Source organism: Microcaecilia unicolor, chromosome 8 (assembly GCF_901765095.1).
Source record: "Microcaecilia unicolor chromosome 8, aMicUni1.1, whole genome shotgun sequence".
NCBI classification, from domain to species: Eukaryota; Metazoa; Chordata; class Amphibia; order Gymnophiona; family Siphonopidae; genus Microcaecilia; species Microcaecilia unicolor.
In genome coordinates, this window is record NC_044038.1 from 197,838,892 (window position 1) to 197,866,164 (window position 27,273).

Sequence of the window (27,273 nt, forward strand, 5' to 3'; positions counted from 1 at the left end):
AAGACATGCCATCCCATAGGGGCCCCCTGGAGCTGTGGGGCCAAGGGCAGCTGCCCTGTTTGCCCCTCCTCTCCTCCTAATGCTGGCACTGGGTTTGGTATGAACCTCTTTAGATGTGGCTGTACTTGCTTTGGAAGTGTTTTGATAAGATTTTTGAACTGTTTTGTATAATTCTATGTGGGGTTTTCTGTCAGTTTCCTATAGTATGTACTGCCAAAGAGCTGTCTGTGTCCTTCTTCAATGTGTGAGCCTGCAAATAGGTGTGAAAATGCGGGATACAAATGTAACAAATAAATAAAATAATTATGCAGGAAAACAGAGTAGGTTCAGGCACCATATTTCAGAGTTAAAAATAAACAAATACTAAATGCAGCTGTGCACAGGAGCCATGCTATATTACAACTAAAGATTAAAGGTGACAAACATGAAGTTGGGGAACAGGCACCTAGGTGGCATCAGCATAAAGTAACATCTATAACAAGTTATATTGTGCAGACATGTATGATATTTCACTTATAATTATATTTTTGTATTATCAGTAGTGAAACTGGGTAACCCACACTGCCAAAGTATTTACAGGAGGATGCGGAATCCGTTCTTCTAGCCTGTACAGAAGAAGCAAAGTTAAAGGACCAGCCACAGGACTCTGCAGGCTTTTGGGGCGGAGCCTGCCATGGTGAAGGAGCTCCTCCCCTTTCACGTTGCGTGTTATGTTTTTGTCCCGCACAGTAGCGCCCTCCTCTTTGCCTCCGGCACAGTAAATAAACAGCAACGTAACCTAACCCCTCCCCGACACACCCCTTGCTGTGTTCAGAGAAAGAGAGGGGCGGTGCAGCGGCTGCCACACCCCCTGATTAGCATGCGGCGCAGAGCGACGTCACGCGCGGTCAGCGGGTCGAATGTTTACAGCTGAGTGGGAACGAGGCGAGGCAGAGAGGGCCGGAGTGGAGTAAACCGAATTGAACCGGCCTTGTGACTGGAGCAGGAGCTGGCCGTTCTGCTCACCGGTAAGGGAGGGCGCGGACGGACCCTGCGACCGCTCTGCATTGACAAGAGAGCGTTGCATCTGCTGGCTGCGGTGGTGCTCGGAGATCCCGGAACCCGGAGACAAGGCAGGCTGGCCCGCAGGGAGCAACGGGTTTACCGGTGTGAAAGGGCGAGAACTGGAAACCGGGTTTGCCGCTGCCGCACTTGTGTCGGGCCTGTCTCGAGCCCAAGAGACGGTTTATTCGCAACGTCCGACACTCTGGCGCCCTCGCGCGGAGATGGCGCGCGCAGCATATGACGTCTCCTGGGGCCCTGGGCCACACCCCCATATACTCCTCCTCCGAGTCCTCCCTCGCCTCGGCACGCCACCTGCTGCCGCTAGCCCTAACATGCCTCTGCCCGCCGGTCACCTAGACCCCTGTATGCCCCTCTTTCTCCTGCGTGAACGTGCCCACAGACTTAGGTTGTGTAAAAACCCTGGTCTCCTTTTGGTGCCAGCTGCCTTGCTTGACCATTCTCCTCTTCCTTCATTTTGTATAAGGTGGCCTTGAAGAACTGAGCGAATTTCAGTGCCCATCTTATACAAACTGTCTAGTTTCAGGATGCCCCTGTGAATATGCATGATATATTTGCATACAATACATGCACATATGTATCATGTATATTCGTTAGGGATATGTTGAAAACCTGACCTCTTTACTGTCCTCAAGTACCAGAAGTGAATACCACTGTTGAAGAGTGAAGGGAAAATTAGGGGCTAGTTGTGAACCTGGGCTACAGGATGTGTGTGTGTTTTTGTTTAACCACAAACTCCATGCTATTTTAGTACAGGTACCATTTTATCCAGTGAGACCTAGTCAATAATTGAAGTTAACAGTAAAGTAACATATCAATGGTAACCCACTTTGATAAACCCTCCACCACCACCACCAATAAGTTATCAATAAACAATTTGCATAAGAAGTTTAGGAAAGAAATGAGGACTATAGCTTGAAGTGTGAAATTTGTAGAGGGAGTATTTTTAATAGTTTCAGTTACACTTAAAGCATCAGTCCAAAAGCGTAAATTAATGTGACTTATTTATCTTGCAACACCATTAGCAATTTTTTATTTACATATGCAGTATGGTTTAGAAAATTGTTATAAAGAAAAATATAAATTTTTCAATTTATAGAATATATAGAAAATGCTGGTTCACAAAATAGATAACTTTTTCATGTTAATAATTTGCTTTCAAGATCCCAACCTAAGCCATTTCCAAGATGATGATGATAACCTGCTACTGCAGTGGTTCCCAATCCTGGTCCTGGAGACACCCCAGCCAGTCAGGTTTTCAGGATATCTACAATGAATATTCATGAGAGAGATTTGCATGCAGTGGAGGCAGTACATGCAAATCTCTCTCAATATTAGTTGTGGATATCCTGAAAACCTGACTGGCTGGGGTGCCTCCAGGACCAGGCTTGGGAACCACTGTGCTACTGGTTTCCTGTTGTAACTGTGACTGAACTGAGGGGGGGATGCACAAAGCTTACCATGCTTGCAGTGTTTGCATTAGACTGGTTGTATCCAGTCTAAAATAACTTTATTTAAAGTCTAATGCACAAAGGTGTTCTGCGTCCCTTTTACCGTTCCCTGTAGCAGCTACCAATTATCCTATGCAAACAAGCTCATCAGTATTAAAATGAGCATTCCAGCCAATACACACACATTTCTGTGTACATTTAACATGCAAAACTTAATGGCAGGTCTGGAGCTGGTGGTCCAGTGGACCCCTCTACCAATCTCCCTTGATCAATGGACCGTGACCCCAACCCCTCCGACTCCCCCAACCTTTAAAACTCCTGGTGGTCCAGCAGACCCCCAACCCCCCAAAACCTTTAAAACCCCCTGGTTGTCCAGCGGGCCCCCTCTGTGGTGGTCTAGTGACCCAACCCACCCCTCCCCTTCCTATAGCTGATAAGTGTTGGCGGCAGGAGCAACACCTACTTCCTCCTGCCTCTGGGTCCACCCTTCTCAAAATGGCGGCACCTAGCCCCTGCCCATACATCCTAGGATGCACTGGGGTTACCAGTGGTTTCCAAATCTGGTCCTGAAGGCCCCCCAGCCAGTCAGATTTTTAGGATACTCACAATGAATATTCAGGAGAGAGATTTGCATGCACTTCTTCCACTGCAAACAGATTTATTTCTTGAATATTCATTGTGGATATACTAAAACCCTGACTGGCTGGGGGCCTCCAGGACCAGGTTTGGGAACCACAGGGCTAAGCACCATATAAGAGAAAAAAGAGAAGGCAGGAGAAAATATTACAGCACGGTATGACTTATATATATATATATATATATATATATATAGTCCCACAGTTCTGATAGAAGTAAATCACAAAAAGAACAGATAATGGGCTCCTTTTACAAAACCACACTAGCGATTCCTCTGCAGCAAATGCGACGAAGCACATAGGAATTGAATGGACTTCATCACATTTGCTACGCCAGAATCATTAGCACGGTTTTGTAAAAAGAGGCCCAAATTTCCCCAGCTCGGGATCTAAAAAGAAGGGGAAAAAGAACATCCCTAACGTTATTGTTTTAGTTGGATTTATGACTGTACTTCAAGCTGTCTCATCAGGAATGAAGAATCAAATTAAAAAAATAATACAGTGCAAACAATATAAAATCAATAAAAATAAAAGTATAAATTGATCATAGTAATAAAATATCTTAAAAATTGGATTACCAGATCAGTCCACAAATACGAGTTGGGCTGTGAAAGTTGTAAAAGTCAGGTGGTTGTGAGCATGTAAATCTGCTGGAATTAAATTCTACGGCCCTTAACTCTTGTTTGTTCATAAGAAAATATGGAGTGGCTTGTTACCGCCAGCTTAATAGAGGAAACATAGTAACATAGTAACATATAGTAACATAGTAGATGACGGCAGAAAAAGACCTGCATGGTCCATCCAGTCTGCCCAACAAGATAAACTCACATGTGCTACTTTTTGTGTATACCTTACCTTGATTTGTACCTGTCCTTTTCCGGGCACAGACCGTATAAGTCTGCCCAGTACTAGCCCCACCTCCCAACCACCAGCCCCGCCTCCTACCATCGGTTCTGGCACAGACCTTATAAGTCTGCCCAGCACTATCCCCGCCTCCCAACCACCAGCCCCGCCTCCTACCACCGGTTCTGGCACAGACCGTATAAGTCTGCCCAGCACCATCTCCACCTCCCGCCACTGGCTCTGCCACCCAATGTCGGCTAAGCTCCTTAGGATCATTTCTTCTGAACAGGATTCCTTTATGTTTATCCCACGCATGTTTGAATTCCGTTACCGTTTTTGTTTCCACCACCTCCCGTGGGAGGGCATTCCAAGCATCCACTATTCTCTCCGTGAAAAAATACTTACTGACATTTTTCTTGAGTCTGCCCCCCTTCAATCTCATTTCATGTCCTCTCGTTCTACTGCCTTCGCATCTCCGGAACAGGTTCGTTTGCAGATTAATGCCATTCAAATATTTGAACGTCTGTATCATATCGCCCCTGTTTCTCCTTTCCTCCAGAGTATACATTTTCAGGTCCGCAAGTCTCTCCTCGTACGTCTTGTAACGCAAATCCCATACCATTCTCGTAGCTTTTCTTTGCACCGCTTCAATTCTTTTTCCATCCTTAACAAGATATGGCCTCCAAAACTGAACACAATACTCCAGGTGGGGCCTCACCAACGACTTATACAGGGGCATCAACACCCCCTTTCTTCTGCTGGTCACACCTCTCTCTATACAGCCTAACAACCTTCTAGCTATGGCCTCCGCCTTGTCACACTGTTTCGTTGCCTTCAAATCCTCAGATACTATCACCCCAAGATCCCTCTCCCCATCCATACCTATCAGACTCTCCCCGCCTAACACATACGTCTCCCGTGGATTTCTACTCCCTAAGTGCATCACTTTGCATTTCTTCGCATTGAATTTTAATTGCCAAACCTTAGACCATTCTTCTAGCTTCCGTAGGTCCTTTTTCATGTTTTCCACTTCCTCCGGGGTGTCCACTCTGTTACAGATCTTAGTATCATTCGTAAATAGGCAAACTTTACCTTCTAACCCTTCGGCAATGTCACTCACAAATATATTGAACAGAATCAGCCCCAGCACCGATCCTTGAGGCACTCCACTACTCACCTTTCCCTCCTCCGAGCGAATTCCATTCACCACCACCCTCTGGCGTCTGTCCGTCAACCAGTTACTAATCCAGTTCACCACTTCAGGTCCTATCTTCAGCCCATCCAGTTTATTTAAGAGCCTCCTGTGGGGAACCGTGTCAAAAGCTTTGCTGAAATCTAAGTAGATTATGTCCATAGCTCGTCCCTGATTCAATTCTCCTGTCACCCAATCAAAGAATTCAATGAGATTCGTTTGGCACGATTTCCCTTTGGTAAAACCATGTTGTCTCGGATCTTGCAACTTATTGGCTTCCAGGAAATTCACTATCCTTTCCTTCAGCATCGCTTCCATTACTTTTCCAATAACCGAAGTGCGGCTTACCGGCCTGTAATTTCCAGCTTCTTTCCTATCACCACTTTTGTGAAGAGGGACCACATCCGCCATTCTCCAATCCCTCGGAACCTCTCCCGTCTGCAAGGATATATTAAACAAATCTTTAAGAGGACCCCCCAGAACCTCTCTGAGCTCCCTTAATATCCTAGAGTGGATCCCATCCGGTCCCATGGCTTTGTCCACCTTTAGCTTTTCAAGTGGTTCATACACATTCTCTTCCGTGAACGGTGCTCTATTCACTTCAATCTCATTTGTACTTTTTCCAGTCCATCGCGGTCCTTCTCCAGGATTTTCTTTTGTGAAAACAGAACAGAAGTATCTATTTAGCAAATTTGCTTTTTCTTCATCATTATCCACATAGCAGTTCGCAGTATCTTTTAGTCTCACAATTCCCTTTTTAGTCATTCTCCTTTCACTAATATACCTGAAGAAAATTTTGCCACCCCTCCTTACATTTCTAGCCATTTGTTCTTCCGTTTGCGCTTTCGCCAGACGTATCTCTCTTGGCTTCTTTCAATTTCATCCGATATTCCTCCTCGTGTTCCTTTTCTTGAGTTTTTTTGTATTTCTGGAACGCCAACTCTTTAGCCTTTATTTTCTCAGCCACTTGCTTGGAGAACCATATCGGTTTCCTTTTTCTCTTGCTTTTATTTACTTTCCTTACATAAAGGTTCGCACCCTATTTATAGCTTCTTTCAGCCTGGACCACTGTCGTTACACTTCTTGTATTTCCTCCCATCCCATCAGCTCCTTCCTCAGGTATTCCCCCATTTTACTAAAGTCAGCATGCTTGAAATCCAGGACTTTGAGAGTGGCCACCCTCCTCTTCAGCCGTCATATCAAACCAAACCGTTTGATGGTCACTGCTGCCCAGGTGGGTACCCACTCGGACATTTGACACATTATCCCCATTTGTGAGTACCAGATCTAGCGTCGCTCCCTCCTTCGTGGGTTCCGTGACCATTTGCCTGAGCAAAGCACTTTGAAAAGCATCCACGATCTCTCTACTTCTTTCCGATTCCGCAGACGGAACCTTCCAATCTACATCCGGCAGATTGAAATCTCCCAACAACAGCACCTCTCTTTTCTTCCCCAACTTTTGAATATCAGCGATCAGATCTTTATCTAGTTCCTCCAAACAGGAACTAGAAGCAAATTCTGCTGAAAAAAGCTGGGTGATCCTTCTGGACCATAATGGCACTATGCACTACTCAGATATTTAGGGCGATTTTATTTATCAGCCTTGATTACATGCTTGCCCTTAACTCTCAAGTCATAGTTTTTATTTCCTCAGGGTTGATTTGGCAGTGATAGGAGTAATGGGGTAAGGATTGGGGTCCAGACAATTTGATTTAGTATTAGCTTGTTTTACAGTTACATTGTTGGGGTGGGGGGGTTGTGCTTTATTTTGCTGTAAATAGCTTTGGATAGCTGTGTTCCAGGAAGGCAGGATATACGTATTTATAAATAACATTTGAAAACATTTGCCATAACAGGCAGCCAGTGAAGCTTCTCTAAGACTGGCAAGATATGTTCACAGGATCTTGTTCAGACCATGATAGCCAAATATTTTGACAAATTGCAGATATGCCTGCAGAGATAAAGTAAGACCACAATACAATGTATTACAGAAGTCCAATATTGTGTTATTTTTATGTATGTTCTTGTAATCAAGTCCTTTTCAGAAAGATAAGGCCTGAGCTGTCTGAACTGGCATAGATCAAAGAAGGCAGAGTAAGAGCATAAGAAAATTCATACGGAGTCAGATTGAGGTCCATTGAACCCAGCATCCAGTGTCTTGACAGTGGGCAGGCAAGGTTGCAGATGCATGGCAGATCCCAACAAGTAGATCCATTTCCTGGCCTAAACAAGGGCTCTCCTGTATTTACCTGGCTAATAATTATTTTATGGACTGCCCAACCAATACCAGTTACTAAGTTACAATCCCTTCCTCTCCCTTAGAGATGTATTTATTTATTTATCTATCACATTTGTATCCCACCTTTTCTCACTGATAGCAGGCTCAAAGTGGCTTACAAAAATATTGTAGTAAGTTACAATGCAAGAAGTACAATTTTTAAAATTTAGCAGAATAAGAAAAATAACAGTTAAACAACGATGGGTATTGAAGTAGGATATAAATAACAATCAGTAGTAAATATGAAAGATAAGATGTAGGATCTTATAATAGTAAGGGATAATTATGATTATGTTGAACCTGGGGAATAAGCCTTCTTGAACAATACTGTTTTCAATGATTTCCTAAAGTTTAGGTAGTTCTGGGTAGTTTTTGTTAATTTGGGTAAGGGGTTCCACAGTTGAGTGCCAATGTAAGTGAAGTTTGAGGCGTAAATTGATTTATACTTTAAGCCATTGCGGTCTGGGTAATGTAAATTCAGATAAGATATGATGAACTGGTTCTGTTTCTAGGTGGTAAATTAACCAATTCAAGCATGTATTCTGATACCTCACCGTAGATTATTCTGTGGATTAATGTACATATTTTAAAGGCTATTCATTCTTTTATAGTGAGCCAATGCAGAATTTCTCTGAGTGGTTTTGCAGTTTCAAATTTAGATTTTCCAAATATCAGTCTTGCCACAGTATTTTGGGCCGTTTGTAATTTCTTGAGCAGTTGTTCTTTGCATCCCACATATATAGCATTGCAGTAATCCATCTGGCTCAAGGCAATGGATTGTATCAAATTGCGGAAGACTTAATGGGGAAAGAGAAGTTTTATTCGCTTGAGTCTCCACATTGAGTAGAACATGTTCTTTGTGGTGTTGGTCACTTGAGACTCTAGTGTTAAGTATCGATCTATTGTGATCCCTAAAAGTTTCAAATTATCCGAGATTGCCAGTGAAAGGTTGGGGGTATTTAAAGTGGTGGGATTATAATTGTTATATTGAGACGATAAAATGAGACAGTGGGTCTTTTCAGCGTTTAGTTTCAGATGGAAGGAATTTGCCCATTTTTCCATTGTGGTCAGTCCAAGAGTGATTTGATTGGAAATTTCTTCCAAGTTCTTGCTGAAAGGTATATATATTGTTACGTCGTCTGCGTAAATAAAAGGATTTAAACCTAGTCTGGATAGGGCATTAGCTAATGGGGTCATCATTATATTAAATAGTATAGGGGACAGTGGCAATCCTTGAGGGACTCCGCAAGTTGCATTCCATGATGATGATAAAGTTGAGTTTACTTTCACGCGATAGGATCTAAGTGAGAGGAAGCCCTTGAACCATTCAAGTACATTTATGCTTACTCCTTAGTCTCTCCACTTTTATCTTTCTCCTATGCCTCCTTGTTCCAGAGCTTCCTTTTAATTGAAAGAGGTCAGCCTCCTGTGTGTTTATGCCACGGAAGTATTTTAAATGTCTCTATCATTTCTCCCCTCTCCCACCTTCAGTCACCTTCTTTTTCTTGCTGGCCATTATCTCTCTCCGTAACCTTCTGACTTTGCCCTCACCTATTCTATCTGTTTGACTACCTTAAGACCTTCACATGCAATCACTCCCAGGACCCCTGTTCATTCTTGCACAAAAATATTTATTTCCTATATTGTACCTTTTCTTGGGTTTTTATAGCCCAAATATATGCTCTGTATTTTTTTAGCATTAAAGGAGGAAGTTACCAGCATTATCAGTTGTCAAAACACATGTGGATTGTGAAAAATTGCAGGTAGACCTTAGGAAACTGGAAGAAAGGGCATCCAAATGGCAGATGAAATTTAATGTGGACAAATGCAAAGTGATGCATATTGGGAGGAATAATCCGAATCATAGTTACCTAATGCTGGGCTCCACCTTAGGAGTTAGCACTCAAGAAAAAGATGTAGGTATCATTGTAGACAATACACTGAAATCTTCTGTCCAGTGGGCAGCGGCGGCAGCCAAAAAAAGCAGACAGGATGCTAGGAATTATTAGGAAAAGGATGCAAAATAAGACCAAGAATATTATAATGCCTCTCTATCGCTCTATGGTGTCACCTCACCTTGAGTATTGCATTCAGTTCTGGTTGCCGTATCTCAAAAAAATATATAGCGGAATTAGGAAGGGTTCAAAGAAAAGTGACCAGTACTGATAAAGGGGAAGGAACTCCTCCCATATAAGGAAATTCAGCTTGGAAAAGAGACGGCAGAGGGGGGGGGGGGGGATATGATTGAGGTCTATAAAGTCCTGAGTGGTGTAGAAGTGAATTGATTTTTCACTCTTTCAAAAAGTACAAAGACCAGGGGACGCTCAATGAAATTACATGGAAATACTCTTAAAACAAATAGGAGGAAGTATTATTTTCACTCAAAGAATAGTGAAGCTTTGGAACTCACTACTGGAGGATGTGGTAACCGGTTAGCGTATCTGGGTTTAAAAAAAGGTTTGGGCAAGTTCCTGGAGGAAACGTTCATAGTCTGTTATTGAGATGGACATGGGGGAAGCCACGGCTTTCCCTGGGATTGGTAGTATGGAATGTTGTTACTAATTGGATTTCTGCCAGGTACTTGTGACCTGGATTGGCCACTGTTGGAAGCAGGATATTGGGCTAGATGGACCATTGGTCTGTCCCAGTATGGCTATTCTTAGGGACTGTTACGATTTGTTATGTTACTGTTAATCCCAGTTATTAGTAACTAGGTCTCACTGCATAAATTGGGACATTTGTTGTTTTTTTATGACTAACTCGTGCTATTTTAGAATATCTTAACAGCCTTGTTGATAACTATGCCTCTAAATCTTAGCTGCCAAATTCTAGACCATTCTTAAAGTTTTGCTAGATCTCTCTTTGTTATCTGTCTGTCTGTAGTATTGTTCTGTGTCCTGATTATGGCTAGACAGATCTGGATGGGCTGGGGTTGACTTTGACAGCAACTCCAGTTGGTTGGGAGTATGTCTAGTGCCAGGCAGACTTCTACAGTCTGTGCCCTGAAAATGTTAAGCACCAATAAAGATCAAGAATATATATATTATATTGGATGGATTGTGCAGGTCTTTTTCTGCTGTTATCTACTGTGTTACTATAGGGCTCATTTTACTTACAGACCTATGGAACTTTGTAAGTCTAAGTGCTTTGAAAATATGCCTCCACATTTCTTTCTAGGGTGTCCACCTTATTGCTGATTTTGGTATTATCTGCAAAGAGGCAAACTTTACCCTACAGCCCTTCTGCAGTATTGCTTACAAAAATGTTAGGACCAAGGACCAATCCCTGTGGCACACCACAGGTAATGCTCTTATCCTCAGAGTGAACTCCATTTACCAGTACCATATATCACCTCCCACTCAACAAGTTTCGAACCTAATCAGTCACTTTAAGGCCCATACCAGGGGCGCTTAGTTTATTTATGAATCGCCTATACGCCACATCTAATGCTTTTTCTCAATTCATTTATCTGGTCACCAAGTTAAAGAAATCAATTTTGTCTGACAAGACCTACCTCCAGTAAAACTTGTATTTCCTCTTTTTGTAACCATTTAATAAAGAGTGGAATATACACAGAGGTTCCCTAAGTAGGAAGGGTTTCAGCTTAAAATTGCAGTGAAATGACTTGATTAATAAGGTGTGAGGGAGAGGGAGGAGAAGTTCCAATTGTAGCCACCTTACTGGGCAGACTTGATGGACCATTTTGGTCTTTATCTTTCATCACCTACTGTGTTACTTAAGAAATTCCTTGAATATTATAACAGAATATAAAACATTACTAACAATCCTAATCCTGTACTGTCATGTTCTTTACCCTGTTTTTCTTGTCATTAGAAGTAAAATGACAATTCTTCAGAATAATTTTGTTCAGCACTTCTTATCCAGGCAGAATCTCGACGTGATTTTGGATTTGCTATTGGACTCCAAAGAAGTTTCCAAGGTGTCATGAAAGAAAGATGATGATAGTTCTCCAGTGATTCAGGTAAAGTGGGAGTGGGAGGTGGTTGCTGGCATAGATCATACAGAGTGTCTTTAATAGTGACTTGTAGCTTAGTGCTCTCAACAGTGGACTGTACCACCTCCTGGCATTTAGAAGGCTGCAGTTAGTGATTGAGTGCTTTGCCTATCCAAACTGTAAGAAAACTTTTCTTGTTGTTACCTGACTTGAACAAGAAATTATACAGTAGTAGCGTTGTTAAAAAAGGTTGATGACGGACCTTATCATCTCATTTCTACTTTGTATGGTTTTGATGTTGGCACTCTGTTTATGCTAGATGCTGAATATTCTTAATTTAGCATGTCATCAATAAACACGTTGAAACATACAGTAGTAGTATTTCTGGTACCCTGTGACTCCAACCTAGAGAATTACACAGGGATGAGGAAACAAGATTAATCGTGGGGATGGGACGGGGACAGAGCCGATGGGGATGCGGCAAAGACAGAGACAGAGCTCGTGTGGATAGGGTGAGAACAGAGACAGAGCCCGCGGGGTCGAGAGCAAACTTTGTCCCCATCCCCCTGTCATTCTCTAATGCAGACAACAATGTTTTGATGTTTTGGAAAAACAAGCAAAAGTGCTGGCCAAAACTGGCAAAAATTGCATGGGGGCTCTTGTACATTCCTGCTACCAGCATGTCTTCTTAGAGGACATTTTTTATTGTGGGAAGGACTGTGGAAGACAGGAGAGTTAGACTGAGTCCTGAGATTGTTGGTGACTTACATAGTAACATAGTAGATGACGGCAGAAAAAGACGTGCACGGTCCATCTAGTCTGCCCAACAAGATAAACTCATATCTGCTACTTCTTGTGTATACCTTACCTTGATTTGTATCTGCCATTTTCAGGACCCAGACTGTAGAAGTCTTGCCCAGCACTAGCCCCACCATCCAAACACCAGCCCCGCCTCCCAATCTCGGCTAAGCTTCTGAAGACACAGACCGTAGAAGTCTTGCCCAGCACTAGCCCCATCATCCAAACACCAGCCCCGCCTCCCAATCTTGGTTAAGCTTCTGAGGATCCATTCCTTCTACACAGGATTCCTTTATGTTTATCCCATGCATGCTTGAATTCCGCTACTGTTTTCATCTCCACCACCTCCCGCGGGAGGGCATTCCAAGTATCTACCACTCTTGCTGTGAAAAAGTACTTCCTGACATTTTTCTTCAGTCTGCCCCCCTTCACTCTCATATCATGTCCTCTCGTTCTACCGCCTTCCCATCTCCGGAAAAGGTTCGTTTGCGGATTAATACCTTTCAAATATTTGAACGTCTGTATCATATCACCCCTGTTTCTCCTTTCCTCCAGGGTATACATGTTCAGGTCAGCAAGTCTCTCCTCATACGTCTTGTAACGTAAATCCCATACCATTCTCGTAGCTTTTCTTTGCACTGCTTCCATTTTTTTTACATCCTTAGCAAGGTACGGCCTCCAGAACTGAACACAATACTCCAGGTGGGGCCTCAACAATGACTTATACAGGGGCATTAGAACCTCTTTTCTTCTGCTGATCACTCCCATTTCTATACAGCCTAGCAACCTTCTGGCTACGGCCACCGCCTTGTCACACTGTTTCGTCGCCTTCAGATCCTCAGATACTATTACCCCAAGATCCCTCTCCCCATCCGTAACTATCAGACTCTCCCCGCCTAACACATACTTCACCCGTGGATTTCTACTCCCTAAGTGTATCACTTTGCATTTCTTCGCATTGAATTTTAATTTCCAAACCTTAGACCATTCTTCTAGTCGCTTCCATTACTTTTCCTATAACCGAAGTGAGACTTACCGGCCTGTAGTTTCCGGCCTCTTCCCTATCTCCACTTTTGTGAAGACTGACCACCTCCGCCGTTCTCCAATCGCACGGAACCTCTCCCGTCTCCAAGGATTTATTAAACAAATCTTTAAGAGGACCCGCCAGAACCTCTCTGAGCTCCCTCAATATCCTGGGATGGATCCCGTCCGGTCCCATGGCTTTGTCCACCTTTAGGTTTCCTAGTTGTTCATACACACTCTCTTCCGTGAACGGTGCTAAATCCACTCCATTCTCACATGTACTTTTGTCAGTCCATCTTGGTCCTTCTCCAGGATTTTCCTCTGTGAAAACAGAACAAAAGTATCTATTTAGCAAATTTGCCTTTTCTTCATCATTTTCTACATAGCGGTTTGCAGCATCTTTCAGTCTTACAATTCCCTTTTTAGTCATTTTCCTTTCACTAATATACCTGAAGAAATTTTTGTCACCCCTCCTTACCTTTCTAGCCATTTGTTCTTCCGCATGCGCTTTCGCCAGACGTATCTCTCTCTTGGCTTCCTTCAGTTTCATCCGGTATTCCTCTCCGTGTTCCTCTTTTTTAGTTTTTCTGTATTTCTGGAACGCCAACTCTTTAGCCTTTATTTTCTCAGCCACTTGCTTGGAGAACCATATCGGTTTCCTTTTTCTCTTGCTTTTATTTACTCTCCTTACATAGAGGTTTGTGGCCCTATTAATAGTTTCTTTCAGCCTGGACCACTGCCCTTCCACTTCTCGGACGTCCTCCCAGCCCATCAGCTCCTTCCTCAGGTATTCCCCCATTTTACTAAAGTCAGCACGCTTGAACTCCAGGACTTTCAGTTTTGAGTGGCCACCCTCCTCTTCAGCCGTCATATCAAACCAAACCGTTTGATGGTCACTGCTGCCCAGGTGGGCACCCACTCGGACATTTGACACACTATCCCCATTCGTGAGTACCAGATCTAGCGTCGCTTCCTTCCTCGTGTGTTCCGTCACCATTTGTCTGAGCAATGCACTTTGAAAAGCATCCACGATCTCTCTACTTCTTTCCGATTCTGCAGATGGAACCTTCCAATCTACATCTGGCAGATTGAAATCTCCCAACAACAGCACCTCTCTTTTCTTCCCCAATTTTTGAATATCAGCGATCAGATCTTTATCTAGTTCCTCCAATTGTGTTGGGGATCTGTAGACAACACCCACATAGACAGAGGTTCTATCCTCTCTTTTTAAGGGGATCCATATTGCTTCTTCCTTTCCCCACTTCCCTGTCATTTCAGTTGCTGTGATATCATTTCTCACATACAGAGCTACTCCTCCACCTTTACGCCTCTCTCTATCCTTCCTAAAAAGATTATAGCCTGGTATGTTTGCATCCCATTTATGGGAACCATTGAGCCATGTCTCTGTGACTGCAACTATGTCCAAATCTGCCTCCAACATCAGGGCTTGAAGGTCATGAATTTTATTGCTTAGACTGCAAGCATTTGTGGTCATTGCTTTCCATCTATATTTCCTAGTATGTGTTTCGGTTTTAGTGATTTGGGGGTGTCTTTTCTCTTTTGGTACCTTCTTATCTTTTTGTTCCACCTTCCTTGCTTTTTCTTTTTCTTTCGCCTCAGTTTTATTTTCAGGAACATCACAGTGCTGTAGTGGAGCAAACGAATTCTGTAGGGGCAACACTTGTGAGGGCAGATGCTTCTGTGTCACATAACGAAGCCTGCCTGAGCCTACTGTAAACCATCTATTCTTAGGTGGTATTATCCTTTGAGACAGTGGTGAGAATTTGGTATGATTCTGTGCAGTATGATTTTGTGCAGTCCTAGAAGTTGCTTTAAGTGCATACAATTCCTGCTTTACTTTGCTGAGTTCCTGTTTTAAACTAGAGAGCTGAAGACAGATAGGACAAGCTTTAAGTCTCCAGATGCTTGGCCTTGAAACTAAAGCACCACAGTTATTACAGAGAATAAAAGTCATCCTGATTTGTTGAAATGGGTATGAACAGGTGTACTATGATGGGGTTGTAATTAGGGTGGGGTTAATATATGATTCGTCATAACAGTGCTTCATAGGTCATATTCCCCCCCCCCCCCCACCCACCCCAGGGCATACAGAGCGGGTTGTATTTGTACCCTTGGGTGAATTGGGGTTCCTTGGGGTAGTGGAAGGCAGCTATTGTTGGGGTTGGAAGGGTTAGAGAGGGGCGGGGTTAATTATAGTTGCTCATTGTTCTTCTTGTTTTCTATTTGTGATTTATAAACTGTTGTACTGAATAATGTTTCTTTTTATGCTTTAATAAAAAGATTTAAATATAAAATCATGTGTTTGTTTGAGGCTGGTGCAGATGAGGACAGAGCCCGCAGGGGTGGGTACAGGGTGAATGGTCGGGAACAGGGATAAGCTTTGTTCCCCTGTCATTCTCTACTCTGGACATCCGTTTTCTTGCTACTGTTGGGCTGTGATATTTGTAGCACAATAAGTACAGGGCATTGATATCAATTGTAACATTGTGCTTGTAATATCTGCTCTGAGGTTTAGACTGTCTAGTCTCTTTTAAGCAGGGTCTATATAACCAAGTACATAAGAGTAATATTATCTCATATTTAATTATGCATGGTAAACATTTTTCCTTTCTTCCAGCTCCCCAGAGGTTCATTTTAAGTCTAGTTACTACACATTAGAGAAAAATGGGAGGAGCTGTAAGTGCTGGGGAAGATAATGATGAGCTGATTGATAACCTGAAAGAAGCTCAGTATATCCGCACCGAGCTGGTGGAACAGGCATTTCGAGCTATTGACCGTGCAGACTATTATCTGGAAGAGTTTAAGGACAATGCATACAAAGACTTGGCCTGGAAGCATGGTAATATTCACCTCTCTGCACCATGCATTTACTCGGAGGTGATGGAAGCTCTGGACCTGCAGCCAGGGCTCTCCTTCTTAAACTTGGGCAGTGGAACTGGCTATCTGAGTACCATGGTTGGACTCATTTTAGGTAAGTGTTTTATGCATGAAATTGCAAACCTTGTAATAATGCCTACAGATTATTCCACTTCACTGTAAGGTAAGCACTTGCTTAAAAATCTTGAAATATTCTTGCCTTATGTGCCCCTTTGTAGATGACATATTTCTGTGCTTATCAAATGTTATAAATAGGGATTCTGTTTTTAGGTGTTTTGTAAATGTAAGTGTTTGATCTTTCAGCTCTTTAGGAATTCTTTGAGGGCACAAAAAATTCAGTTCTTCCTATGCTGACCAAGTGCTATTGCTGGGGACTTTTTCTCATTAAATCAAATATGAACATTTGTGTCACTTGAGTTGAAGAAAGGGCACAAAAACTGAGTTACAGGGGAGGGGTGAGAAGAATGGGGGAAATGAAGGTTTTTGATGTTTAATAAAATACATATTTAAAAATGATTTTGGCATCAAGATGTTTTTATTGCTGCTTATCTGTGAAAACCTAAAATCAGAAGCTGTAGTTTTAAATCTGTTCTCCAAAGACAAGCAGGCCTAGTTGTATTCTCACATGTGGGTGACATTATCTGATGGAGCCTGGTACGGATCCTGACTAGCATATAGATATTTCAAGAAAATTCTAGAAGTGTCAGGTCCTCGGTCTTCATTTTTTCACAGAGCAGGGAGTAAGTGTCTTCATGGTCTTCCCTCGGCGCTTTTCTCTCTGCTTTTTTAGTGCCTTCTCCTATGGGTATTTTTCCCTCTTTTATCATTTTTGTCTTTAATTTTATTTTTTATTTTCCCTAGTTCTTACTGTTTTAGGCCCTTCAAATTTTCTTTCTTTTTCGTGGCTTGGTAGGCCCACTTAGGTCTGAACACCGATCTTGAAAATTGAGGAATTTAATTTGGTCGCAATTCTTTTCTCAATGTCCAAGAAGACCCCCCCCCCCCCCCCCCCCCCCCACTGGCTTCAAGAGGTGTACCCAGTGTGATCGGGTAATTTCAGTGACAGATCCACATTCTTGGTGGGCCTAACTATTACCCTAACTCCTGTTCTCTCTGTTTGAACATGCAGTTGAGGACACACAGGATGTGTCAGGTCCAGTAGGAGAGACTTTTGGCTCCTAGAAGGCTGATCCATCAACCTCAATGGCTGCCCAGATATCGGCTACCACTGGGAGTGCACCGGCATCAAGGAATTGTTCACCTCTCTTGACATCAGGCACTGATAGCCCAGGGACCGGTACAAAAACTTAGATTGTGAGCCCTCTAGGGATAGAAAGTACCTGCATATAATGTGTACAATGCTGCGTATGTCTAGTAGCACTATAGAAATGAGTAGTAGTAGTAGACCCGATACTGGAGATGCATATGGGTTTGAAGTCCTCCTCATTGGCACCAAAGGACAGGGCATTCGGCGTTGGGGGAAGCCCAAGAAGCACTAGCATCAGTCCTCTGTGATGCATGGTGCCAGGAGTGTCAGGGCATTGGTATTGCTGGTACTCGAGAAGTGCCAGCACCGTAAGGAGTGCGCCCCATCCTTGGTGGAGTTGCCAGTGTGCCAGTCTCCAGGCAGCCAGGTTCCTAATTCTGGTTTGGCACCAGCTCCTATGCAGGCTATCCCTGTCTCAGCTCCCCAGCCTTTATTGATGTCTATCTTTGAGCAATATGGAACCATGTTGAGAGAGGAGTCGGCGCATATGCTACAGCTGTACACCACTCAGGCATTGAGGGTGTTTGTGCCAGCTGTACTCAGCCTCAGCTTCTTCCTGAGGCTCCTACCTTGCCTGCAGAGCGGTCTTCGACACCAGTGCCCTGACAGGTGTTGATGTCGACCCATGCAGTACCGCTCTCAAAATCGGTGGAGGAAGCTTTCCTGGAGTCTGAGGGTAGGGCTGTACAGCACTCTTTGGAGTGTGGGCATGGTACCACTGAGCCGGAGCAGGCACAGACTCGCTCTCTTCAGTCTGAATACTGTGAGGAGTCTGGGACTGCTTATGGGGACTCCTCATTACTTCTCTGAGGAGAAGTCTTATGGGGCCTCTTCTGATCTCTCCCCACCTCAAAAGAGATGTAAATCTCCATCTCTCTTTCACAGGTTTTATGAAGGAGATGACTTCGGCCATCCCATTTAAGTTGGAGATGGAGGAAGAACCCAGAGCAGAGATGTTGTCACCTCCTAAGCAAAGGGTCATGTGAGAGCGGATGCTTTGGTAGCAATTGCCTCACAAGTCCGAAGCAGCAAGCAGATCACACATGGGCAAATGTTGAGATTGTTGTGTCACATGGCCTCCACAGTGCATGTGTCTCCCATGGCTCATCTCCATTTGAGAGAGGCCCAGTGGACCTTAGCTTCCCAGTGGTCTCAGGCAGCTGGGAATCTAGTGGATGTCATCCAAGGACCTTTAGAGTTCAGTTACTCCCAACTTTGGTGGACAATTCAGTCAAAATTGACTGTGGGACCACCATTCCAAGTTCTGCCTCCTCAGAAGATGCTAACAGTGGATGCATCCAACCTGGGATGGGAAGCTCATGTTGATGGGCTTAGCACCCAAAGGTCATGGTCTGCTCAGGAAACAAATTTTTATATTAACCTCCTTGAGCTGAGGGCCATTTGGAACGCTTTAAAGGCTTTCAGAGATCTGTTATAGAACCAAATTATTCTCATCCAAACGGACAATTGGGTTGCAGTTTACTATCCTGCTTATTTTCGAAGGAGAAGGCCGGCCATCTTCTGACACAAATCGGGAGATGGCCGGCCTTCTCCTAATGCCGGCCAAATCGGTATAATCGAAATCCGGTTTTGGCTGGCTTCAACTGCTTTCCGTCGCAGGACCGGCCAGAGTACAAGGGGGTGTGTTGGCAGTGTGACGGAGGCACGGTTAACAGATGGCCGATAATGGAAAAAAGAAGGCTGGCCCTGACGAGCATGAGACCGACTTTACTTGGTCCCTTTGTGTTCACGACCAAGCCTCGAAAAGGTGCCCGAACTGACTAGATGACCACAGGAGGGAATCGGGGATCACCTCCCCTTACTCCCCCAGTGGTCACCAACCCCTTCCCACCCAAAAAAAAAAAAATTAATATACATTTTTTGCCAGCCTCTATGCCAGCCTCAAATGTCATACCCAGCTCCATGACAGCAGTATGCAGGTCCCTGGAGCAGTTTTAGTGGGTGCAGTGCACTTCAGGCAGGCGGACCCAGGCCCCCCCCCCCCCCCACCTGTTACACTTGTGGTGGTAAATGTGAGCCCTCCAAACCCCCCCCCCCAAACCCATTGTACCCACATGTAGGTGCCCCCCTTCACCCGTAAGGGCTATGGTAGTGGTGTACAGTTGTGGGGAGTGGGTTTTGGGGGGGATTTGGGGGGCTCAGCACCCAAGGTAAGGGAGCTATGCAGCTAGGAGCAATTTATGATGTCCACTGCAGTGCCTCCTAGGGTGCCCGGTTGGTGTCCTGGCACGTGAGGGGGACCAGTGCACTACAAATGCTGACTTCTCCCATGACCAAATGGCTTGGATTTGGCTGGGTTTGAGATGGCCGCTATTAGTTTCCATTATCGGCGAAAACCAATGGCAGTCATCTTTAAAGCCGGCAATCTCTAAGGGTGGCCCAGATGTTGAGCTTTGGCCAGTCCCGACCGTATTATCGAAACAAAAGATGGGCCGTCATTGCAGATGGCCGCCCTTATAGATGGCTGGCCCCGTTCGATTATGCCCCTCCACGTGAACAAGCACGGGGTAGGGGCTCCTACCCTTTGTGTCAGGAAGTGATAGGGATGTGGCGGTGGCGGGCTGTTCTCCACAGGTAGAGAATGACCTGGGGACAAAGTTTGTCTCTGCCCCATTCCCGTGGGTTCTGTCTCCATTCCCCCCGTTCCCGCAGGCCCTGTCTCCATCCCCACCCCGCCCCGATGTACTCTGTCCTCATCTGCAGAAGCCTTGAGTAATTGTGGTTTTATATTTGAATATTTTTATTAAAGTATAACAAGGAATAATATGCTGTATAACTGTTGTGTATAAATTACAAATAGAAAACAATAATAACAGCGAGCAGCTATAATAACCCTCCTCACCATCACCCTCTACCCTTCCAACCCCAACAGTAGCTGATTTCTACTACTCCAAGGAATCTTAATCCACCCTGTTAAAATGTCCAGGGGTACAAAATACAACCAGTTCTGTATGCTCTAAAGGGGAGAAATATGCCCTATGAAGCACTTTTATGATTTTTTAATCTGTGGATGAATAAGTCATCAACAATCTCAGGATTCAGTCTAGCTGTCCTGTCTTTCACAGTCCTTCCTGCTATAGAAGATGTGCTGGTAGCGGGATGTATAGGGTCCCCCGTGCAGATTTTGCTAGTTTCAAAAAATCAAAATATTGATGTCTGCATCACTCAAACATATGTAACAGTCCAGTTCATTAACAGGTTTCAAAGTAGAAAATGACATGAGGACAAACTTTGTCCCCATCCCCGTGGGATCTGTCCCTGCCCCATCCCCGCAAGCTCTGTCCCCATCCCTCATCTCTGCCATTACTGTGGGTTCACATCCCCGTGTCATTCTCTATCCACGGGATGGTCCTGCGAGCCACGTGCCTAGCAGGAAGCTACAACAGCCTGGCGGACAAACAGCAGGGTAATGCAACCTCGAGTGGTTTCTCAATATGAGTATATCCCAGAAGATATTTCAGAGTAGGGCACCCCCATCTCAATTAAGTCCCTCAGTTCTAGGCACAGGTCACATGGCAGACTAGCGTCAGATGCCTTTCTCCTGCATTGGGGGACAGGCCTTCTGAATGAGTATCCTCCAATACCTCTCATAGAGAAGATTTTGCTGAAACTCAGGCAAGATTGGGGAGCTATGATCCTATTCCTAATCATCCCTTATTGACTGAGACAGATTTATTTATTTATTTGCTGCATTTGTATCCCACATTTTCCCACCTATTTGCAGGCTCAATGTGGCTTACATTATGTTGCAATGGCAATCACATTAACAGAAATAAGAAGTTACTCTTCTAGAGTTACCTTCCAAAGAACTGTGGAGGTTGAAGTGGTTTCTGGCCCTCATCACACAGAATGAGGGTTCCCTTCTGCAACCCATCCTCAAGGCTTGAATGTTGAGAGCATACAGTTTGCATCCTTAAATCTGCCTGATGGTGTCTCCAGAATATTGCTTACTTCCAGGAAAGATTCCACTAAAAGACGTTATTCTCTTAAGTGGAGGAGGTTTGCTGTCTGGTGTGAGTGCAAGGCCCTAGATCCTCTTACTTGTCCTACACAAAAAACTGCTTGAATACCTCCTGCAATGCTCTGCACGGAGATGAACCCTTACAGAGTTGGTTTTCAAATCAGAATCAATTAGTGCTTACTGCCTCCGTGTAGGAGGTAAGCCCATCTCTGTACAGCCTGTAGTTCGGTTTATGAGAGGTTTGCTGTTGACAGAGCCCCCCCCCCCCCCCCCCCCCCCCCCCCCATCAAACCTCCCACTGTGTGATGGAATCTTCAACATTATTTTCACCCAGCTGATGAAAGCTCTCCTGTCATCTAAAGTATCTGACCTGGAAAGTTGTGTTTTTGGTGACAGTCACTTCAGCTTGCAGAGTCAGGGAGCTTCAGGCTCTAGTAGCTGATGCACCTTACACAAAGTTTCATCACAACAGAGTAGTTGTTCGCACACACCCTAAATTCCTTCCTAAGGTGGTATTAGAGTTCCATCTTCACCAATCAATTGTTCTGCCAACATTTTTTCCAAACCACATATCCATCCTGGTGAAAATGTACTGTATACCTTATTCTGTAAGCGAGCCTTAGCCTTCTGTCTGGAGCAGGCTAAAACCAATAGACAGTCCAAGGTTTTTGTTTCTTTTGACCCAAACAAGATGGGGGTAGTCATTGTTCGTTTGCCAGTCTTCATTTGGCTAGCAGATTGTATCTCCTTCACTTATGCCCAGGCTAGGCTGACTCTCGAGGGTCATGTCAAAGCTCATAATATCAGAGCCATGACTATGTCAGTAGCCCACTTGAGATCAGCCGTCATTGAGGAGATTTGCAAAGTTGTGACGTGGTTGTCAGCACACACATTCACATCTCACTACTGCCTTGAGCAGGATACCTGACTTGATAGCTGGTTCAGTCAGATTCTGTTTTGCGTCTAGAATCCAACTCCACCCTCCTAGGCCCAGTTTTCTTATGTTCCAGGTTGCACCTTCACAAGTATATGTTTTTAGGTTAATTGATTTGGAGGTCTTGACGTATTGAGTCCCTATTGTCCTAGTGTTGTTGTTTTCGGTGAGCCTGGTAGCTAGGAATACCCACATGTGAGAATACAACTGGGCCTGCTTATCCTCAGAGAAAGTGCAGTTACTCACCCATTCTCCGAGGACAGCAAGCCCGATATTCTGACATACCCTTCCCTAGGAGTTGTATTCCTTTAGCTATATTACCTGACTGAGGGACCCATGAATGCATGGTGGGACACTACTAGAATTTTCTTGAAACATCTATGCACTAGTCAGCATTCGCACTGGGCTCCAAATGATTGCAGTCATATGTGAGAATTCCTGGTCTGCTGTCCTTGGAGAACAGCTGCTACAGGTGAATAGCTTTGCTTTATTGATTTGTGGATTCTGCTCAGTCTACCCATTTTCAAAATGTTTAGAGTGTGTTGTGCATTTTAAGCAAGCTTTTTGCAGGTGAGTCATCTGTCTGTACACATATGTTTGCATTATAGAGTTAAGAACAAGCAGGAGTCCCTGGGACTTGTGGATGAAGACCAAGAAATTATGAGTTCTCAATGAATAATTTGCATAAAAAATTAGGAAAGACAGACTGAATCGCTGACAAGTCCTTGAGTCTTCCACATAAAGGTGTGGTTTCAGAGAAACTCCCAATAAAGCACTCTGTCAGCAAACCACACTGTGCAAAGTGAGAGCAGACAGGGTTGCACCAGTTCCTTTCACCAGCCTTTTTCCACACTTCCAGCTTCTACTTTTACTTCCTCTGTTGCTCCTTCACATCTTCATCTCCTCTATCTTTCTGCAGCCATGGTCTAGGCTTGTTGTGTGCTGCTTGTGTGTTCAGATTACAGGACACATCAACCCTGAACTTTCCATATTTATGAATGGACATAGACTGATAGTCTCTGAACAGGTGCTCTTACTTTTTCCAAACACATCATGTGTCCTTGTACAATGTGCTTAGAGCATGTACTCTTCAACATGGATTATTTAACCACCTTCTTTTATATGTATAAATAGTGAGGTGCATTCTAGTAGCGCTATATTCCATCTCCTTTTTCAAATGGCTTGAAGTGGTTAACAGTATGTGAAATAGTGATAGTTGGCCTGTGACTTGGGAGCTACATGTGATTCCTGAAGATCTTTAGTGATTTCCCAGTTTTGAAGCCCGTCCAGAAGAAGGTGCTGCCACAGGGTTTGATTGTGCACTGACTCAGTTCTCAAGCTGTGTGACAGTAGCAGAGACTAGCATGGCTTCATGACTTTAAGGATCGATGAGACTTTGGAGAGGACCTTGGTAAAAACAGAAATTGGTGGAGAGAGGGTTGGTTGTTTTTAGGCATTTTTTTGAAGAAAGTGAGAGCACCTGTTCAGGTACTGTCAGTCTATTAGGCATATTTTCAAAACACTTAGCCTTCCAAAGTTCCATAGAAACCTATGGAACTTTGGAAGGCTAAGTGCTTTGAAAATATGTCTGTTTGTCCATACACATGAATTTAGAAAGTTCTGAGTTGATGTGCCTGTAGTCTGAACACATAGCAGCAGACGACAAGCCTGGACTCTGGGTGCAAAAATGCGGTGAGAAAGGTGATAGAGATGGGAAGGAGCAATGGAGGAAATAAAGTAAAAGAGCTTTGTGAAAGGAATTAGTGAGAGAGGGAGGGAAAGATGTGAGGAAACGAGGGAACAGGGAGCCATCAGCAAGTGGACTGGGATCCCTCACTCCACTCTCAGTAAAATACCCCAACTCATTACACAACTAGTGCAAGCATTCACTCATGCATATGCATCCCTATCTGTTCCCAGATGCAGACACTGAAGAATTCTAATCACTGAGCAAGTTGTTTTTTTATGGTCTGAGTAGGCAACTCACAACATGATCTCACAAGCCATGTGACATAAAAAGGGCTTCATTAACATCACAACGTGATTTGTTTTGAGATTGCATGCTTAGAACTATGTGTAGAGTTTCAGCACATAGTTCTAAACACACCTGTTAAAAATTTTTACTTTGATGTAGTAAACTAATGGCATATAAAATTATTGCAATGATGATAAAACAAAACAACAAAATTGTGCATACCACTGTGGTAATGTGCTGCAGTATTGGCAAAGTTGTTTTTTTTTTATTTGTTTTCTATTTCTTGTCAGTGCATGAAGTGATCTTCATTCAGTATTAGGTACTGAACAGGGATCAACCGATACATACTGACAAGAAATAAGTAAGAAAAGTATGTTTCTGACCCTTCCTCAACTTTTAAGGAGATTATATATAAAATTCAGAGCACCCGCAGCCCAGACTCCCAGCACAGAGGCCCTTGGCAAGAAAGCAGCCAAAGCAGTGACATCTCTGTGGATCAGTAATATTTATCCGATCCCAGGAAAATAACCAGTAGCATCCTTGTCATCTTGTAAAATAATGGAGTGTTCCACTAGGGGTCAGGTGCTGCTATTTGGCAGACTACCTCTAGTGCTATATTCCATTCCTTAGCATTAGCAGCAGATGAATCCAGAGACTTGTAGGTTATGACCATCTACCAGCAGGTGGAGATAGAGAGCACTGAACTGAACTGTCTTATAGGACAGAATGTACCTTAGTGAGTATTCTCTATCTCCAGCAGGCAGATGGAGGGTCTCTCACAAGCTTCTGGTTTCATGATGTCTCAGTTCATGTTCTAGGTCTCGTAGTTCAATTGAGCTTGGTCTTGTCTATACGGTGCCGACTTTAGGGGGTACACCTGGCAGTGCCAGGTCCCTCCCTCACCCTTTACCCCTCTCCAGCTGTTTCCTTCATTCTCCTTCCTCACAGCAAGAAGAAGAAAAAAAAAACACTGGGAGAAAAGTGGCACTTCACTAGCCTTTTGGAGGGTGTGGGCGCTGCTTCAGGAAGCCGGATGTTTCCACAGCAGTGGCTGACTCCTTCATTCTCAGCACTGGGGTGAGTGTTATATTAAGTTTCAATTGCTTTCAGATTGACTTCGCAGTTCTGGTTTTGGTTTACTACCAACAGCGACACTGGCTGTAAAACGATGCTTGCGCTGTGTGTAGCTCTGGGCAGCATTGGGGCAGAGACTGGCGGTTTATCCTGGCGTTGAGGCACCTGGACTCTGTTCTTTGGCAGGACATGCTTGGTTTTCTGCACGGTAAACTCGAGTTCGATTTCTTCTCAGCGGCTTCTGGGTCACTGTTTCTCTTCAGCTGGCCATGGCCATTTTGCAGAGATGTGTTTTCTTCCCGCAGTTCCAGTGTTTTCATTGAGGGTGCCAACCTGCTCCTTCATGGTCTGCTCCCATGGTGGTTGTGCTTGTAGCCCTGCCTAAGCATTTTACTCGGACTTCATATTATAGGTGCTCCACTGCTATGGTTTTCGGCTTTCTGGGAACAGGGGCAGACCCTATTAATGTTGTGCCTGGCCAGTCATAGAGTCTGCAGGGGGATCCCTGAGGTGGTTTGGGGGGGGGGGGGGGGGGGCTCATGGCCTACTTGAGCCACCAGGGATTATTTTGAGGATGTTGGTGATTTGAGGCCCACTCATCATCATAAAGGGGCAGGAAGTGTGCTTCAGACATCAAAAGGGGCCACTAGGGATTTTTTCTACACTGGTTAACTCCCATGCTAGAACGATTCAGCACTAAAGGGAAAATTGAGAAAAAAAAACCCAAACTTGATAAAACAGAGTGTGTGTTTTTTGTTTGTTTTTGTTTTTTAACATTGGGAGCAATTTCCTGTTCTACCAGATGACATGTATTTACACGTCATTCACACTATCCATTAGCATGCAGTGGTTTTACTGTGACTTTTTCCACACTAAAACCTGTACTACATCAGATGGTAACATTACCATGGGAAAATTCTTAGCAAAGGTGACAAAGAGGAGTCCAAAAATCAATCCTGGTGATGATGTAATGCTTTATTGTAACAAAAGAAAGACTGTACATGAATTCGTGTTTCGGCCAAAAGGCCTTCATCAAGAGTCTAAAACCAAAGCAAATACCGTACATAAATAAAAAGTTAAATGCATGATATAAAAAAAATATACCAATTATACCAATAAAATTATACTAAAAAATACATACACAGAATATAAATATACATACGTAATGAACATCCAAGAATAAGAAGAGGTAAAGAAACATGCATATTAGAATGATACATAGAATAAATGAATAATGCATACCTGATCTCGCAACTCGATCTCAAAATACAGTGATGCTACTGAAACATTCACTTTCACGAAGATACTGTGCACCATAGGAATAAATATGGAAACATGTAAAGATCTATGAATACCAAAAGAAAATACAAAAAACGCCATTTATATATAAAAAACAGACGTGTATGACATAAGGTGACAAGGATCATATCTCAAACCGAGAGAAATAGAATATAATCTACAAAAGATTATATGTTAAAAAAAAACAGAAAGTGAGCAAAAATTTGTGTGTGAAACATAAACAGAGCTAAAAATTGTGTACATTGAACAGAGAGCTCATCTTATGCAGCTCATTTCAACTTCAGTTTTACCTTTTAGTATGATTTTTATGTACTTTTACATTTTCTATCTCCTCCTGGTAGCATTTACTGTGACAGGCTCTAGCACTTTCACCACCACTCTCTTTGGTGTTGGACCATTCAAACCAATTTGATCATGGGACGTCCATTCCAAACTCCTTAGCCGCAGAAAGTTCTGACGACGGATGCATCTCTCCTGAGGTGGGGAGCTCATGTAGATGGGCTTCACGCTCAGGGAGCCTGGTCCTTCCAAGAAACAGGTCTTCAGATCAATCTCCTGGAGCTTTGAGCAATCTGGAATGCTCTAAAGGCCTTCAGAGATCGGCTGT

The 27,273-nt window shown here is 43.7% G+C and overlaps 1 protein-coding gene across 3 annotated transcripts in view; it reads left to right on the plus strand.

Moving 5' to 3' along the window:
- Nucleotides 1-723: 723 nt before the first annotated feature.
- The window catches only part of PCMTD2 (protein-L-isoaspartate (D-aspartate) O-methyltransferase domain containing 2), a 48,609-nt gene continuing 22,059 nt past the window's right edge, over nt 724-27,273 (plus strand). The window contains exons 1-3 of one of the 3 annotated variants that reach the window (XM_030213567.1): nt 724-1,007; nt 11,296-11,443; nt 15,876-16,229. In XM_030213567.1, the coding sequence (XP_030069427.1) occupies nt 15,923-16,229 (307 nt within the window). In that variant the 5' untranslated portion in view covers nt 724-1,007; nt 11,296-11,443; nt 15,876-15,922. The remainder of the gene's footprint in view (nt 1,008-11,295; nt 11,444-15,875; nt 16,230-27,273) is intronic. The other 2 variants (XM_030213568.1, XM_030213566.1) reach the window with 2 other exon arrangements.